General features: G+C 32.3%; 1 protein-coding gene across 3 annotated transcripts in view; it reads left to right on the forward strand.

Annotated features, from left to right (window-relative positions):
- LOC148615459 (uncharacterized) overlaps positions 1-12,682 on the forward strand; it is a 95,703-nt gene extending 83,021 nt beyond the window's left edge. For all 3 annotated transcript variants that reach the window (XM_088590354.1, XM_088590355.1, XM_088590356.1), the window contains 10 exons: positions 306-394; positions 707-859; positions 1,878-2,031; positions 2,696-2,819; positions 4,100-4,211; positions 4,856-4,954; positions 5,736-5,900; positions 9,176-9,283; positions 9,664-9,844; positions 10,078-12,682. In XM_088590354.1, the coding sequence (XP_088446480.1) occupies positions 306-394; positions 707-859; positions 1,878-2,031; positions 2,696-2,819; positions 4,100-4,211; positions 4,856-4,954; positions 5,736-5,900; positions 9,176-9,283; positions 9,664-9,844; positions 10,078-10,322 (1,430 nt within the window). In that variant the 3' untranslated portion in view covers positions 10,323-12,682. The remainder of the gene's footprint in view (positions 1-305; positions 395-706; positions 860-1,877; positions 2,032-2,695; positions 2,820-4,099; positions 4,212-4,855; positions 4,955-5,735; positions 5,901-9,175; positions 9,284-9,663; positions 9,845-10,077) is intronic.
- Positions 12,683-19,995: the final 7,313 nt, after the last annotated feature.

The raw sequence follows: 19,995 nt of genomic DNA on the forward strand, positions 1-19,995 counted from the left end.
CCAAAAGTTAGATATTGTTTAAAAATTTCTTAAAAGGAACGTTTCTGTGGTAGTTCATTGTCATTTTCAACCTTTTCTGAACACTGTAAACAAATAAGGAAACACCAACTGAAAAAGAGTTAGATAGAGATGATAAGGTTATCGAAGAAGGCCTTTTGCCGAAATGTAGCTGAAATATTGCTGCTCGGGCGTTAAACCCTAACAATCAATGAATCAAAAGGTTGAAAAAGACAATAAAAAAGTTAGGTAGTTTAAAATTGGCTTTAAATTCAGTAAGTTTTACATGAGGATTTATTTTTTATCAGCTTGCCATGATACAAGAGAGAATATGTATTACAACATTGGTGCCGAGTGGACAGGACAAGACAATCCATGTCTACAGTGTACATGTTTGGTAGGTTTCCTTTGTTCTTACTCTTCTTTCTCGTTTGTTTGTTTTAAGGTATAGAAATATCAGGACATTTAAGGATAAATTGTTTTCAATTTTGATCGTGTATTGCAAAGTAAAACAACTTAAGGGCAGCTTTTCATCATGTAATCAGATAGACACAGATCTGAAATGCAAGTATGAATTAAATTCAAAATTCAATTTGCTCTTAGTATTGCCATATCCATTACTTGTATAAATTTGCTTCTATTAATAAAAATTTTAACTAATTATTTGAAAGGAAATTTTTGTTGTTATGGATGTCTGTTTTTATTACAGGATGAAAATGGTAATAAAGCATGTAGAATAATAACCTGCCCTACTCTGAACTGTCGGGATGATGAACGAAAGATCAAACCATCTGGAGAATGCTGTGAGATCTGTGAGGAGTATCCCAAAACTCCATGTATCTATGATGATTTTGTTAGACAGGTGAGATATGTCATGGGTATCCTAAACCTCTATAATTATGTCTATGATGATGTCTGAGAGTTATCCCAAAACTCCATGTATCTATGATGATGTCATTCCACAGGTGAGGTCAGTGAGCCATAAATCTTTGTGTTTGATTATTAGGCTAAAAACCACTAATTCCACTTCCCATAGGCTTCTATGCTAATTTCACAATATTCAATGGCTTCTCTGGACTTTACCTTAACTTTAACCTGCAGATGACTATATATCAGCATGATTCTACATATGTCAGCTCACAATCCTCAGAATGGCATGTGGGGTTAGCAGACTTGCAGTGCAGTACTGGTCACCGGAAGTGAAGGGTCGATAAATAGCATGGGAAATCCCAGTGTTTTCACAAGATAGGGGTATATTTAAAAATCATTATGGAGATTAGGCTTCACATCACAAGAAGCAAAATGCACCTATAAAATGTACAGAAATGTTTTTCCTTTCAGAAACTGTTTAAATTTTTAAAATAAGATGAGAACTTTTTTCACAGCACTATGAGGAACAGGGGTAATTTCTGCGTAGGACTATTTTTGCGTACGTTCCAAATGCTCATTGGTTGAATTGGTGGTCTGTAACCTATTATGGAGAAGTTTTGACATGGCCATTTTGGGAGCTCTGGAAGTTTTGACTGTAATTTATAAGGGTTGACAATTTTTTATGTCCAATATTGGAAAATGGTCTTTGGTCATTCACAAAATTTGTCGATTGATGACCGGCATTTTCTATCATTTCTGGAGCCTTGTTATTGAGTGACAATTTTTTTTTTATGTGAGCTAGGATCGATACTTTTTTTTCCAGGACTATTTTGTTGTTGCAATTTTAGTCCTGTCCTTTGATTTTCCATGGTAAGCTATCTGTTATGTACCAAATGCATGTCAGGTATTTTTGTAACATGAGTCTAGTCGTAACTTTATCCTAGTTCAAAACAATGAATTGGTTGATATATTGGCAAACACAAAAAAGTATATTTTTGTTTTAATTTTAGTCAGGAGAAACTTGGAAAACTGATCCTTGTACAACATGTAAATGCTATGGTGACAGTGTAAATTGTGTAAAACAAGAATGTATTGACCCAGATTGTGGATTAGACTATTCACTTGTCACACTACCTGGGACATGTTGTCCTGTCTGTGTCTTACGTAAGTAGTTATTTCCCACTACCTGGGACATCCATGTATCTACGCAAGTATACCAGGGTATATGCTGTAAGCTGTTTGTTGTGATACTTCATCCTATTTGATGTGTCTTTTAACAGTCTATTTTTGTATTTTTTTAATGTTAATTTTAAACAGTTATTTTAACCCTGCCACACCAAGTGTGGATACCCTCGGAAGTTCTGTGTCTGTCCATCTGTCCCCAGATGATTTCCAGATGATAACAAGAATGGATTAATGCTTTGTTTTGAAATTTTGCACAGTTGTTCAGTTGCATAAAATACCAGTTAAGTTTAATTTTCAACAAATTCAAAATGTTGTATTCAGGTAAGGCCATTCTGAACATTTTGCCATCCCCCTTTTTTCACTGTTACATAGCCAGATATCACTTAATGTTCAGTTCATGCCCATTCTTTTTATCCCTTTTTTTACCCTTACTCAACTAGTCAACTGATCTGTCTTGTCATCTGTCTGAATTATGGCATATTTATATCTCAACTCCCAATGGAGGGGTTTATTTCAAAGTTTGGTTTTTGGCTTTACATAGTTGTATGGGATTTGGTTGCAGTTTAATTGTCTGTTTCATGTGACTTTCCCATGTAGGAGTGGTGGTATACAATGTGTTCAACTTCATGTTTTCTGTTTACAGAGCCAGGAAGCTGTATTGTTTATGGAGATCCCCATTATCAGACTTTTGATGGATCCACCATCCATTTCCAAGGCAACTGTCGATACATCATGTCAGAGGACTGTGAGGGCTCTGGTGATTTTAGGTTAACATACTTCAAACAAATATTACTCTAACACATGTTTAATTTTACAATGTTAGTTGTACAAACTTTCACCATTTTCTTCATAAAATGATGTAAGGAGCTACAATTTTGATTTTTATGGTTGGGTTAAAATGAAATCTCAATGTTTTATTGTTTACTTAATAAGATAACTCTATGTCAGTCTTTCTTATCGTTAAATGAAAGACATCTTATCCAGGTAATATTACAGCCTTTCAAGCAGGCCCTTATTTTCCTAATTTTCCTTTAATTTTTGTTGAGAAATTCCTTATTTTTTCAAATTTTGAAATTTTTAAATAGTAATTGCCCTTTATATTGTTCGTATTAATGGAATCTAGCGATTTTAACCAAGTAAAATTGGCAGGAAAATTCAAATTGATAAAAGTGTCAAGTTTTTGGAAATCTTGTGTTCAGCAAGGAATTATTTTCTGAAGTTGAAATTGGTTTTATTCAAGTATGATGAATAATTTATTACTATTGTTTTTTATTGTTAATGCAAATTAACTTTTTGACAGTTTTAAAAATTTAGGATAAAGGTGAAGTGGAACATAATTTGTATTTGTGTGTGCAGTTGGATCAGATGTAAGGATTGACATTCAGTTCAAACATGTTAGGGAAAAAGCAGTTCTTGATATTAAATATGAAAAAATTCAAGTGTGTCATCACAATTTTATTTTACATCATGTAATCTTCGAAATTTTGTTCATGCCATAGTTTTCACAAGTTATGGGACTAATTTTCCTAATAAAAGTAGAAGAATCCTAAAAAAGCCCTTTTTTTGTTGAGAAATTCCTTATTTTTTCAAATTTTGAAATTTTTCAATAGTAATTTCCCTTTATATTGTTTGCATTAATGGAATCTAGCTTAGTATACTGTCAGAAAATGAATATTATGATCAAATAAACACCTCAGAAGACATTTTGGTGGTCATTAGCAGTTCACAGCATTCTTTGGACCCATACAAGTTCAACTTCTAATGGTCGAACTGGAATGCTGAATACAACTTTTGATGGCCACTGACATGATCTTCTGGGTTGGTGAATAGCTTTTATATTGTTGTCTTTAGCCAGTGGTAAGTAACTTATGTTTCTTTTAGTATTATAATTGAAAAAGAAAGAATGTCATCCCTTATTTTTGTGTTAAAAAGCCCTAAAATATCCTAAATTTAGCCCTTTTTTTTAAGAATTTGGCCCTAAAAATAGCCCTTATTTTTTCCAAAAAAGCCACTTGTAAGCCAGTAAGAATTCAATGTTCTCTTACAGAGTTGAGGTGACTCATAATGACCGAGGATTCACTGGTGTATCTTGGGCTAAGAACTTTACTGTGGTACTTGGTAGGAGCAGGATAGATCTACTTCAGGACTTTAACATCAAGGTATGTTAATTATGTAATACAATATTCTCAATTTGTGTCCCCTGTCGCAACACGGAAGGGGACATAGAAATACTGTGTGTCCATGCATCTTCCGTCCATCACACTTGACAAAATAAAAAAAATATCCTAGATTCTCTTCCTCTTTAGACCCAATTTTACTTTGATTTTTTTCCCAATCTAGGTCAATTTCTTTTAAATTGACAGCATTTTTCACATTAATTGATAAAAAATAAAAAAAGAAAATTTGTCTGCCCACCCCTAATTTTGAAAAAAAAATGGGTGAGAATCTAGGAAATTTTTGGTCTTTGATCCTTCTATGAACATACCGAGATATGGGGCTAGGACATTCATGTGCTATTAGCATTATCTACTTCTCCTTTAAGGTCGATGATTTACCAGTGAACCTTCCATACTGTATTATGTAAGCATTGACTACTTCTCCTTTAAACTTGATGGTTTACCAGTGAACCTTTCATACTTGTTATACATGTATAAGCACTGACTACTCCTTTCAGGTTGATGGTTTACCATGAACATTCCATACTGTATTATATAAGCATTGACTACTTCTCCTTTAACATTGATGGTTTATTATTGAACCTTCCATATTGAATTGTATAAGCATTGACTACTTCTCCTTTAAGGTTGATGGTTTACCAATGAATCTTCCATATAGAGGAAGAGACTTCACACTGGATGTTGAAGACACTACTTTACTTCTCAAAACTGACATAGGCATAGAGGTAATGTAGAAACATAGGCATAGAGGTAATGTAGAAACATTGGCATAAAGGTAATGTAGAAACACTGGCATAGAGGTAATGTAGAGACATTGGCATAGAGGTCATGTAGAAACATTGGCATAGAGGTCATGTAGAGACATTGGCATAGAGGTCATGTAGAAACATAGACGTAATGTAGAAACATTGGCATAGAGGTCATGTAGAAACATAGAGGTAATGTAGAAACATTGCATTTTATAGTTCATTATTTCCTTCTTCAGGTTTTATTTAGTCTTTGTGATGATCGATTATGCTTCCAGTGTAAGTGCGCATGTCTTTAAATAAAATGATTTTATACAATCATAATTTATCTACCGATATGTATGATTAAAATATTTCCCTCATATGTGTCTTTGATGAGACCATTACATAAAATACTATCAATAAAAGGACAATGGTGCAGATTTCCATAAAACACAATCAATAAAAAGGCAATGGTGCAGATTTCCATAAAACACTATCAATAAAGGAACAATGGTGCAGATGTACATAAAACACTATCAATAAAGGAACAATGGTGCAGATGTACATAAAACACTATCAATAAAAAGACAATGGTGCAGATTTACATTAAATTCTGTAAATAAAGGGACAATGGTGCAGATTTACATCAAATTCTGTCAATAAAGGGACATTGGTGCAGATTTACATAAAACACTATCAATAAAGGAACAATGGTGCAGATTTACATTAAATTCTGTCAGTAAAGGGACAATGTGTTCTGACTGATAATTGATTTCAGTTTGTGTGGAATGGTGAAAGTTATGCTGCTTTGACAGTTCCTGGTACATATAAGAGACAGCTGTGTGGTCTTTGTGGAAACTTTAATGGTTTTGAGCGAGATGATATGAAAACTACTTCTATGCAAGTGACTAATTCACCTAGTGTGTTTGGCAATAGTTGGAAGGTTAGTATCTATTGATATTTTAGAGTGATTTGTTGGTTTTAAATATATCATGAACTTGACAAGAACATGTATAAATTTCCACAGACTGTCAGTCAGACTTCAAGTCTTGTTAAATCACTGTTAAATTAAGTTTATAAAGGATGAGGGTACATAAGGCTTTGTAGCGCCTACTAGAAGAAATGAAATTATTTCCCTTTAGTAAACTTAAAATGTTTCAATTTTTAACATTAGAACAAATGTTTTCATCTTTGTTTTTAACGAAATCTAAAATAAAATAAATTTTCGATTGTAAAAGAAATAAACTAAGTTTTATGCATGTTCAATATGTTTATGTTAAAAAAAGTAAAAAAATTAAAAACGATTACACCTTAGTGTAATGTTTTAAGCTACTCCTTAGACATATATAATAAGATTATGTGGTGAGACTTGCTCAGACCATCCAAGCGAGACCCGATCGGGTAGTCAAGGACATTAAAAACCCCCTTAGTAGTAGTGCCTTAGTACCTGGTCAGATACAGATATAACATAGGATATTTTCTCTCTTCTTTGTAATGTGAATGTGTTGTGTCTTTTAATTTGTATCTTAGATGATTAGGTTATCAAAAACACAATATTTTATAGGTGATAAGAATTACATGACAGTATTATAATGTCAATATTGCATGTTTTTTTTTCACTTTGGATTCAGCCAGAGAAATAAAATATAGTGTAAATGATTGCCCATAATTAAGCATTGAAGCTTCAAATTTAGGAGGAATTAAGATGTAAAGTTTACTTTTAACAGCCTGAAGGAAATGTGAGAAAAAAAATCGTTAAGTATTCACACAATGGTAAAGTCACGTACTCATTCCTGTAAGGTATGTTTGCTTTGTACCTTTACTTCTACGCCTGAAAAAGATTTAAGCAACAAATCATTTTGGTCTCCCTTTCCGAAAAATAGTGTTTTTCAACAAGTATTGACAAAATTAAAAATGCACTTATATATAATTGGGTGTCATCAAGAGTATGTTCTGCTGAAAATGGAATCCACATGATTCGCGGCCAGGCCATGCTAATGATTTGTTGCATCCCCTCCAAATCCACTACCCGGGACATACCTGCCTTTGTGATTAATAGAAACTTGGAAGAATATGGAGTGAATACAAACATAACGGTAAAACAAGATGCAGCTGACTGAAATGAAGACAACTTTATTAAACACAAAACACAAAATATATAGGATAACACCTGCATGAAAATATTCGAAAAGATAACAAAAGCTGTTGACAACAATTAGCACAACAAGACTGGTTAGTACCAATGTTAGATTAGAACTGTCATGACAAATACGTAAACTACAAGTAGGCTATTGAGCACAGCTATGACACATAACTGTTAAAAATTTACATGTATGTGCTTCATGAACCGTGCATACAGGCAAAGTAATTCATCTGGTAACTACGGGTCAATGTTTATAATTTTTTTGGCGTATGTTCAGAAATGTGAAACTGAATACGAACAAGATGTTGGAAATTTTACAATATACACAAGAAACTCGGTCAACAGGATTAATACGCACAAATGCGTAAGATTTAACATATATTTTGCTTATAAACTTTGCAAAATCGGATAAGCGCAGGGACATTTATGATATGTGTGTATTGTACATATTTTTTTCCGGATAGATAAGGCAGTCTTGAATATACATGATTAGATATATTGGACTGTTCAGTTCATTTCATTTCATAAGATAAATACCCAAACCTTTGATTATTTTACCAGGCAAGCAAAGAATATGACTTAATTTTCCGACATTCAAAATAAGGATCAGGAGAGAGTCACAAGCTTTATTTGCGCTTAATATTGTTAGATCACATTAGGGAATAAAAAGCGATGTAACAATTATTACTAATTGAATTATCATTGTACAGCAGGTTACTTGTTTCTATACACTAAGGGAGCAGTCGTTGGGTTTTTAGGGGGTTAGGATAAAATTTTCTATCATGCTTTTTATTTTTTGCAATTTCTTATCTAATATAGAAAAAAAATTATAGTAACAAAAAATATTAGGACAATAAAAAACACTTGCCTTTTTATTTCTTGAAAATTTCTATTCTGCCCATTTATTTTTAATATAATCATAGCCTCCCTATAAAAATCAAATGGAAGATCCCTAATGCTTATACAAGCTTATTGAAGCCTCTCATATATTTGAAACTTGTATTTCAAATCGGTTCATTTGATACTGTTTTATTGTAAAAGGATATTAAGCTAAATGCTAAATCCACTGATCAGAATATAGTCAACACAAAAATAAGTCACGAAGTAGAAAACTAAGGAGATTTCTACAGATACTAAAACCAATAATGGATTCAAGTGATGAGACAGTGACGGGGTACAAAGTTAATGCAGTCACAAACAATGTACATGCATGCATGTTTACAGCAGTGACTATATCTTATATATATAATATCAAAATCGACATCTGATCAAAGAATAGATTATTTCAGACTTTATTTTATAAAAAAAAATTACCATTCTTTGGCATTAAAATTCTTTAATTAATATATCTTCTCTACTTGCTACGGTGTAATTATAAGGGTGGCCAGGTAGTCATTTTTGAAGCGATTTTAAAATGTGATTTTTGAAAGTTTTTTTTTACGAAATGGACATAGAGATCCAGCATTAACCAAAAAATCCTTTTTCCTGTAGAATGAACGAGTAAATACACACTTTAAGTTTCAATGTTTTTTTTGGTTAATGCTGGATCTTACTATGCAATAAGTTGCAAAAGAGTACAAAAATGCTGTTTTCTTTCCTGCATGGCCATCCAGAGGGTTTTGGTGCCTTGGTTTCTCAATATTTACTTTTTAAATTACAAACTTAATGCATGAAATTAAAAATTTACAGTATAAATTACACTATTATTCAGTTTTTGTTCAAATTAATGATAATTTTTCACACGACTATTTTAGGAGGCCGGATAAGGCCTTATGGGCCCTCATCCTTTAGTACTGTGAAAGTACCATTTTTCATGGGGTGCCAATTTTTGTGGTTTTAGTTGGTAGGCCAAACCACAAAATTTGGTTCCCAATGAAAAGGAGATTTACTGAAAACTTCAAAAATCCACAAACTTGCGTTTATTCTCTGTACTTTCACAGTATAAAGCTTCACTGTCTAATTGTGTTGCAAATTATTCTCAGTATGGTTTTTGGGTAAGTCATGTAAAACGATCAACATTTGTATGTACTTTTTTCCAGTGCCATCTATCTATTTTAATAACATTATATTTTCAGACAAGAGATCAATTAAATCCACAATGTAAAGATGCTGAAGATTTTGACCCTTGTGATTCTCAACCTGCCAGAAAAAGAGTTGCTCAACAGAAGTGTTCTGTTCTTACAGTAAGTGTGTTTATATGAGTGAAAGGTCAACATATAGGATTCAATCTGTAGGTACCTTGTTACTGAGAAAATTGGTAGGATCATACCTCAGAAAATATGTCAAATCATTGATTAGGACTGTTTTTACCCACTTGAGGTCCAATAAAAGCTTTCAGCTAATTGTGAGTACAGTTAAGATTAACATTTCTGTAGATTTACTGTTCCCTGTTTCATGATATATTTTTTTGCTCTATTAGTATTTCTTGTTTATAAGGTTACATTTCTCAGTCTAAATTTTCACCTGAAAGAAGATTTTAGAATATGTAATAACTCTCAATCACTTCATAATAATCAAAGTTAAGAAAAGCAGCTTAAAACCTAGTGTATTTTTATTTTTCTAGGGTCCCAAGTTTAGTCGTTGTCACAGAGTAGTAAATCCCCAACCATTTTTTACCTCATGTGTGTATGATGTTTGTGCCTGTGGTACTCTGGATTCCTGTCTATGTGAACTGTTAGAGTCTTATGTATTAGAATGTGCCAGAAATGGAGTACGATTGGAATGGAGATCAGAAGGGCTTTGTGGTTAGTGTATTTCAGATGAATGTCACTCTTCCTGTTTTCCTACAAAATATTACTTCATAGATAACTGTAGCAGAAATACAACTTTACCACACTATTACTTTAAGATACTGATTAAAGTTTTCAATAAATGTTAAGTAAACTTTTTGAAATAACAACTATTTCTTGAAACTATGTTTACATAAAGATACTTTATACTTTGTATACAATGGATCAACAATGTTTCTCTATTTCAGCATTTGATTGTGATGTATCTAAGGGATTTGTATTTGATGAGTGTGGTCCAGTGTGTCCTAGGGATTGTACTAACTACCAAACTCCCGCCAATGACATGCCTGAACAGTGTTATAGGCCATGCCAACCAAGCTGTCAATGTCCAGCTGATAAAGTCCTACATGAAGGTCGCTGTATCAGAGCCAAGGACTGTCCTCCTATAAATAGAGGGGATATTCCTGCTACTGGTCGACGGAAAAGACGATGAAGTACAAGTATTGTGGCATAATGAGTTAAATTTGATTATGTAGATGGAATGTGTGTGACAAGTTTCAATGTAGATGTTGGATTTGTTTTCCATCAGAAGGAAATAAAAATGGTCTGAATGGTATTTTTTTTTTTTCAGAAGCCAAATTTTGCAATACATGTATTATTTGTCCTGTCATAAGAATACTCAATGCTAGTGACTGTCTGATTATTTAGACAGTGATGGTTTTTTAGTTACATTCATAATCAAAAACCTAATTACTCTCTATATTGATACCTCATATGTTGTATTCTAGTAATGGTTGTATGAATACACACTTTATATGATGCACAGCATTATTTAGTCAAATAAGTGCTAGAAAATTAATTCTGTCGGTAAATGACTTAGTCATAATGTACACAAATATTAATAATTGTACGACTTAGTTACATTTTGTAATTATATAATGCTTTTAATGATATGTTTGTACATTGTATATCCTTGTTCTGTCATTTTGGAAATACAAAACTTTTTGTTAGAATCATTAATAGCCACTGATGTTTATGACAATTTTGCTCAGTTGAGTTAATGGTACAACTAAGTTTTAATCCTTATGTATAGGCTAAATAATGAAGTTAATGTTGGCCTTAGTTGTAATTGTGTGTTTGTAGTCAACGATTTCTTTTCAGATATTAGATTTTCATGCTACAGTTTTCTACAATGTATCTCTAGAATTGTATAAATGATATGTTTATGTTTATTGCTTGTTATTGAAGTGCTTTTTGTATGCTTCCTTATTTATACTTGTATGTCTGTAGAGAGTGTACTATATGTAAATTTTTGTCACATCCAATTTAATTCTGTCAGAGTGATAGATAATCAGATTTTGGTAAATCTTTTTTTCTTCTCACGATTCATCATTTTTCATAGCAATGAACATGATATGAAATCTCAAAAAGAGGAAGTTATTCAAAACTTATTCCATAGCATAGAAAACTGAAATGAAAAATCCTGTAATGGATTGTTCAAAATACCATTTTCAATTTTCTAAGTGAAAGTAAAATCAGTCTGCCTCTTAATCACTTATGCCCATGACACTAGGCTAATCAGAAATACATAAAAAAGAGTGATCAGGAGCCATTTGGCCAACTAAAAATTTCATTTTACGGGTTAAGTAAGGCCAGTAAGATGCCATGGTTCTCCCTCAAAGGGTATGGGTAAGTAAGGCCAGTAAGATGCCATGGTTCTCCCTCAAAGGGTTAGGGGTAAGTAAGGCTAGTAAGGTTCCACTACATTGATAGGACACTGCAGATAACTTTATGACAATTTGTGGAAATAAAGCTATATTGAGACACTTAAACAAGCAAATCCAACATTTTTTTCCTGCAAAAAGTATATATTTTTCAAAACCTTACATTATGGAGATCCATGAAAAAAAGATAGATATTATTTTCTATTTTGTCATGAAAATCTGTAGCCATGGTAACAAACTAAAAATATATATCAGTTTTCATAAAAAAAAATGTGGGTGCCTTCCAAAAATTTATTGTCAAAAAACAGTTTTTCTAAAATATCAGGCACTTTAAAACTGCTAGAAAAAGTAAGCGGGCATGGTATTATTGTAAAAAATCAAAAAGTGTACCTTTTTCTGCTATTTGTTCATGACTTTATTTCTTAAAGTTTGTGCTAAATTTTGCATTTTTTGAAAAAACAGCCAGTTGGTGAAGGGAAGAGAACCCAATCCGGTGAGGGTTTGAATCTTTCTGGATAGATTAAAGCGTGCATTTTACACCTCTTTACCTTCAAAAGTATTGTATCTATTAATGTACAAATGCTCTACTTCCCACGATCAATATTTCCACCAAGTCTCACCTTTTATTTTTAAGGTTTACAAAATTGGTCCAGATCAATTTTGTGTACGAAACAGTGCACCTCAATCCCATCTGTATAGTGCAACCTAAGATGCCCATTTAATTCATGAACAAAACAAATATGTATCAAATTTTGAGTCAATAAAGAAGTAAATAAATGCCTACCTCCCTCATTAAATTATGTTAAATCAGTCAGAGAACCAAAAAAATTTTTTTTGGGGGGGGGGTGCAAACTGATCATTGACAAGCAATTTTACATGGTTATCTGATATGATTTCTCTTTAATTGCAGGCTGAGATATAAATCAAAGCTTTTTTTTTTCAAAAGGGGAGTGCAATTGCACTCCCCCTAATTACGGCCTTACTAATATAATTATTATATGTTGTATTAATGGTGGAGTGATAGGAGTGCTGCAGGTTGTTCAGTGTAGATTTTTGTGCAATATGTACCCACTCTTTTTATGGTTGTATTTTTACATAACACAATGTAAAATAAAAAAAACAATATGTAGTTTTATTGTTGTTACATACACCTAAGCCAAGAGCCAAATCTCATGACATGGTACCTTGATTCCCTCGCCTGGTAAAAAAAAAAGATTTTTTTTCTTTTCCAAAAGAAAAAGGAACAGACATGATGAAAAAATCACCATTGTATAACTGTAAATATAAACATTTATTATAGCTGGCCCTGTGTAAGGATATTCATGTACCTTTACTATAGGACATATAGAAGAGCATTTTATTTAATAAGTATACACTAAAACTCAAAATAATATGTGCCTCAGCAAAGATTCGTTAATGTGATTAGAAAGAGTAATCAAGGGAACCAAGTCCTTATTAAACACATCTACTTCTGATGGAGGATAGAATATATCTTCTCCAGAAATGGGCATTGAAACTTTAATAGGCTACAACTAAGAATTTTTTTTCAAATTGTACTTTCCTGTCCCAAGTCAGGAATTTCTGTCCTCTGTATTTCTTGTTTTGTTTTCACTTTTAACATTGCTGGAGTATATAGGGGCCACTGTTTTGCTTTACCTGTGTATAATGTTGTTGTGGGGTTGTTGTCTCTTTTCACCATATCCATTCTCATTATATTTCATCATAAGAGTTATTTTATCGATTGGAAGTTTCTTTTTATTTATCTTGGTTTTCACGCTATATTGTTTCATAGTAACTATTAACAACAAGTTGTCATACAACTTACACCTCAAAGACATTTGTAGGCCTTGCTTAATTTAAATAAGGATCATTTCATTGAATGAAAGTTTATTCCTGTGTATTATGGTTTTCAAGTTATAAGCTAAAACTACAAAAACCATCAGTTTCGGCCTTTCAAGGACAATAACTCTAAGAAGGTATCTTAATACTATGTGGATTTATGAGAACTTTTGTAGGCAATGTTATCAGGATCACTTCAACAACAGGAAGTTAATTTCTCTATAGTACCATTTTCTAGAACTATAACCCCCAAAATATTGACTTTTTTTTTCCTTTCAAGGGCAAGAACTCCAATAAGAAATCACACAAATTAAACCCTATGAGTTCTTAAGTGGGCCATATTATAAGGACCATTTCAACAATGGGAAGTTTATTCAAACATATTATGGTTTTTAAGTGATAAGCTAAATAGTTCACCAAAAATATTGCCAATTCTGAGCTTCCAAGGGCAATAAGAAGTCATCATACAACTTTGATCAAACTTTTGTAGAAGAATTTACACATTTATTTTCAAGTATTTCATAAAGTTTTTGATATATATGTATAACTAAGTTTGTTGGGGTTTAACGTCAGAGCAGCAATATTTCAGCTATATTCAGATGATGAACATGAAATGGATGATAAAATGAACATGAAATGATGATGAAATGAAAAAAAGGATGGGACACAAGGATAATAGGGTCGACAAATTTTGATTGCCACTAGAAAAAGGGGGGATGGGTAAGGTTGGGCAATTTAGCCTACTCCTATTGAATACCACAGCAGGGTTCTTTAACGTGTGAGGAACGTGACATCTTTCCCAACATGGTGCACCACTATGGTTTGCAGTCAGGTTTTCCGTATTATAGCCTGACAACCCCAGCATGTAACATGTCAGGGGTACCCCATTCCACCACCTGGGGCACACATCCCAGTTGCTCTGTGGGCAGAGCGCCTAATCCCCGGCTAGGTTTCTGAGCAATATTTAGTCATCTTTAAGGACAAGCTTAGCGCTGCTGCAGGCCTATTCTTTTGACACCTGGACCTGCACAGGTCTGTAAAACTAAGATGCATGTCATGATCCACAAAGGTGTCTGTAAAACTAAGATGCATGTCATGATCCACAAAGGTGTCTGATTTCACAAGCAGGTCTGATAATATTATGACGACAATTTTGTCTTGCAAATTGGAAAACATCTTACATGAATATACTATGACATGGTCACTTTTGATTGCATAATGTCCGATAAACAAATATTAAATAAAACCATTTATATTTGTTTTATGATTTTTTTTTAGCTTGGAGAAACCATATTTCCTTGACAGTATGTGACCAGTATAATGCATGGTTCATATTCGTCATTCTGTTAAGACCATATTTTGTTTTTTGTATCGCCAAGTCATTGTCTGATAACTTACCTTTATTTACGATAACGTGAGAACAAGAGGCTCTCGAAGAGCCTGAATCGCTCACCTGGCAAACCAGACCCTATTAACTAAGTAAGTAAAGGTATCATGCTTAAATGCTACCATATTTGACAAAAAATTGCTGAAAAAAAAAGCATACATTGACGAATGCTGCAAGTTCAACTGAGTACCATAGGAAACACCAAAATTTTTTTGAACCTCTGGGAAAAATTTGGGAAGAAGTCCTCCTATGTCCTGTTGTTCCAATGGGACTCAGGGGGCATTAGCTTAGTATAGAACTTAAAATGAAGTTAAATCATGGCCATATAGATACAACATTTACAAAATCACCATTCAACTCAGGAAACCAATATCATGAAAATCAATCAAGTATAAAAATTAGCAGGAAAATGGCCACCCAGAACAAACTTTCTTCATCACCGATCAACTGAGAATACCATGTTTCCTGAAGAAATAAAAAATCATTGGAATTCGAGCAACTGATGAAAGTGGTCACAAAATGGCTGCCTAAAAAAATATTTAAATACTGCCAATCAACTATGAATATCATACTTATTATCCTTTCTACTTTATTATTCTTCTGTTTTTGAGGAAAAAAAATCCAAAAAAATAACTTACACCTTGTGTTATATTTTTAGTAATAATGGCCATGTTTTTCGACCAATGAAAAATTTTACATGATCAGTTTGTGCAGGATAGCCTAAGAAACAATAATGCCAAATTTCATTAAATTTTGTCACATGGTTTCAGCGAAGATATTCAAAGTTGTACACGTGAATAACAACAGGGGCCATTACATCAGACAAAAATTCTTTTTGAAAATTTCAGTATAGGTCTGTCTTCTGATAGTGAACAAGATTCCCCTCCATCAGAATTTTGATAAATTCAAGTTGCTGAAGAAAAAAAAAAAACAGTACTTTTGACACCTGTTCTATTTTTAGAAAAAGTAAGTGATAGGACCATGACTTTTTATAATGAATCACTACAATGTTTTAAGTTGAACTTAATTTATTTGAAGCACTTCTCTCTCACTATCAACAGTATTGATCTTTCATAGAAACTATTTATTTCTGTTTTTCAGTGTCATTCATCATTTCATTAATTCATTATACCACTTGTGCTCTGTTTCTTTTTGGCTTTTTTTTTGGGGGGGGGTTATTTTTGAAGTTTTTTTTTTGTTTTTTACTTTGTTTTGTTTTGTTTTTGTTTTGTTTTGTTTTTTACTTGATTGTTGCTAGGCTTGTTGAACAGTACCACATGCCCTAGGCCTCTGTTGGTCACAGCTCCACAAATCTGTCAATCTTGTGAATTAACAAAATGGGCACTGCCTGCATAGTGTGTGTATTTTTTTCATATTTGTGTTTCTGTTTAATTATAAAAAAAAACAATTACAATTATGTTGATGATTACTATAATGATTAAAATTGTGGGTTATCTCTGGAATCTATAATTTATCTTTATCCAGGGGAGACAATTTCACATTTATAATCAACGGAAATAAATATAATTTAATTCTTATTTTACAAACTCAGCCTAACTGCTTATCTATACAGGTACATAATGCATACAAAATGTATTCTGTTATAAAAAGTCATCTTACTTGTAGTTATTTGGTATGTGTGGATGAATGTAGAGTATGTGTGAGTGCTTCTGTACATTTAATTGTTTGCCAATGCTTCATATATTGTTATGAATAGTATCACTATACTGTCAATAAATGTGAGGGGTTTACTATCTAGTATAAAAAAGAGAACTGATGTATTTGACTGGGCAAGAAATAAAAACACTGCAATTGTATGCTTCCAAGAAACACAGTGTTAAGGAGGTAGAAACAGAATGGTGTGATCAATGGGGAGGCAAATGTTTTTTCAGTCATGACACCAGTAAAAGTGCTGGTGTACAACGTATGTGTCATGTTTGGAAAAGAGGTTGATTTTTGTGTTCACAACTTCTACATCCACAATGAAGGACAGAGTCGTCTTGATTACTTTCTAGTTACAGAAGATATATTTTCACTCTCAAAGAATTCTGTTATACTTCCAGGTTATAGAACAGATCACTCAGCCATTCTTTTCACATTCTCAGCAAAGTTAGAAAAAAGGGGGAAGGGATATTGGAAGTTTAATTCCCAACTTCTCAGAGAGCCTGATTACATTGAAAAGCTTAACTCTTGTATACACGACACAGTAATTGAGTATTGTCTTTGGTGATATAGATGATCTATCTAAAATTTTGCATATCTTGTATTGATCAGTTGTTTTTTTTTTTGAAATTTTAAAAATGAAGATAAGATCATTATCAAATGATTACAGCATCTCTAAATCAAAACGTGAAAAAGATGCTGTAAGAAAATTAGAGAAAGATATTCAAGATCTGGAAAACTCGATAAATGCAAAACCACATGATTCAACCTTGAAAACTTTACAAGATAAAAAGTCCGAGCTTGAGAAGGCAAGGTCACAAAAAATTGGGCTTTTATTAAGATCAAGAGCAAATTAGCATGAGAATGGTGAAAAATGCACCAAGTACTTTTGTAGATTGGAAAAGAAAAATTTTGTGAAAAAAACTGTGTGTGAACTTATTGATAATGAAGGAAGATGATTGTCAAAACAGTCAGATATTCTCCTTGAAGAAAAATCCTTCTTTGAACAACTGTATTTGAGTAGAAATTTGAGTTGAGATGACAATTATTTCTTCAATAATGATGTTAAACTCACAGAACAAAAAAAAATATGTGAGGGTAGTCTTACAATAAATGAATGTGCTCAGGCTTTTAAGCCAATGAATAATGGTAAGGCTCTGATGGTTTCACAGTAGATTTCTACAAATTTTTTTGGAGAGAAATTGGTCTTTTACTATTTAGATCTTTAAACTTTGGTTATGACAATGGGAGGTTACCAAAGTATCATCACCTGTATCCCTAATGAAGGGAAAGACAGACGTTATATGAATAATTGGTGTCTGATTAATTTATCAAATACTGATATAAAAATGGCTCCAGCAGTTAAAGCGCATTGGATTAAAAAGGTGTTACCCCACATTAAAAGTAACACACAAAAAGGATTTATCAAAGACCATTTTATTGGTGAGAATGCATGCCTATTATATGACTTAATGCACTATCTGGAAGAAAAAAGTCAAGAAGGACTGTTGCTGAAGATAGATTTTGAAAAGGCCTTTGAAAATATTGAATGGTATTTTTTGAAAAAAGCTTTGAAAAGTTTTAATTTTGGTCCATCAATTTGTAAATGGTTTGAAATATTTTATAGTGAAGCATCAAGCTGTGTGATAAATGATGGATATTTGTCTGATTTTTTAAATTACAAAGAGGTTGTAGACAAGGAAACCTATTGTCTCCTTATCTTTTTATAATAGGTGTAGAATTGTTATCCATGAAGATAAAATCAAATCCCAATATAAGGGGGGTCTTAAAAGAAAACACAGAATCTTTAATCAGTCAATATGCTGATGATACTTTTCTTGTGCTAGATGGAAGTGAAACTTCTTTGAAAGAATTACTTGACTGCTTTGATCTTTTTAGTGATGTATCTGGTTTAAGGATGAACACATCCAAAACTTGTGCTGTTTGGGTGGGAAGCATGAGGTATTCAAATTCAAAACTTTGCCCGGATAAAAACCTGAATTGGTCTATTTCAAATTTCAAATTGTTGGGAATTGATTTTTCACTAGATTTGGAGAGTATGACTGAACTGAACTATGCAAAGAAAGTAAAGGAATTAGCAAGTATATTAAAAAGTTGGCAGCATTGAAAACTGACACTATTGGGCTAGATTACTGTTGTAAAGTCCCTTGCACTTCCTAAATTAGTACATCTGTTAACTGCTTTACCAAACCTTAGTTAAACAAGGGTAAGGGAGATAAACTTGATGTTCTATAGCATCATATGGAATGATAAACAAAATAAAATAAAACATAGCACTCTTATTGGTGATATAAACCAGGTAGGACTACAAATGATTCATCTGGAGTCATTCACCTTATTTGAAACTTGGCTGGATAAAGCGATTTCTTTTCAACATGGAGGGTAGTTAGCAGAAAATTCTTTTAAAATTGTTGAAATTCTATGGAGGAGAGCGATTGATTTATCTGCAAAAAGACAAGTTAAAAGACATTGTTCCAAAAATAAAAATGAGTAAAGCCTTACACTGATAATGATGTGGAAGATATACTGTCGTTGGATGTATTGAACTTTTTTCTAGTATCAGATATGTTATTTTATGCTGCTTGGAAGTCAAAGGGTGTTCATTACTTATATGACATCTTTGACAAGCAGTCAAGGGAATTCCGCACTTTTGCCCAAATCCAACAAAATCTAGAATATGCCAACTTTTTACGATTTTATAGTCTACTTGCAAATATTACTAAAGACATCAAAAACACAATAAAAATAGGCAATATAACTTTAATAGTATTGTATTAGCTACAGACAAATTTGTAGAGAAATTAATGGAATGTCACAAATCCAAATTTGTGTACAATAATTTAATCTATAAGATTGTAAATTTACCTTTACAAAAAATGTTAAGATTGTAAATTTACCTTTACAAAAAATGTTAAAATGGGAAGAATGTTTAGATATCGAAATTGGTCTGAATATTTTGTTATTGTGAAAAAAACATGTAAAGATTCCTACCTATACAACTTTCAGTATAAATTTTTACATAAAATTATTCCGACAAATAATTTTTTTGTATAAAGTAAAACTTAAAGAATCCAAATTATGAGGAAACAGTAGAACATTTATTTTATAGTTGTAGAGTGACTCATCAGTTCTGGAAATGCTTTCATAACAAGATTAAGTTATTTTTTGTGAATTGTACTCTTAATAAAGTTAATATTCTCCTTGGTTATATCAAGGAATAACTTTTGCTAAATTTATTGTTTTTCATTGCAAAAAAGTATCGTTATCAATGTAAATTAAATGAAACTTTACCAAACACTGTTGGAGTTCAGTGCAAAATTTAGCAATATAAATCCTTTGAATATCAGATAGCAATTAAAAATGGTAAACTTATGAATCATGAGAGATGTTGGGCCCCTCTCAATGTCATTTTTCAGTAATTTTTGACCATATTCCAATTGAACATGTAATATTTTATTATTCTTTCATAGATCATATAAAAATGTAAATGGCAAACAATACCATCAAACTATTGAGATTTCAAAAAAGATATG

Source organism: Perna viridis, chromosome 6 (genome assembly GCF_037379345.1).
Source record: "Perna viridis isolate PV_CMFRI_1.1 ecotype Kerala chromosome 6, ASM3737934v1, whole genome shotgun sequence".
NCBI lineage: Eukaryota > Metazoa > Mollusca > Bivalvia > Mytilida > Mytilidae > Perna > Perna viridis.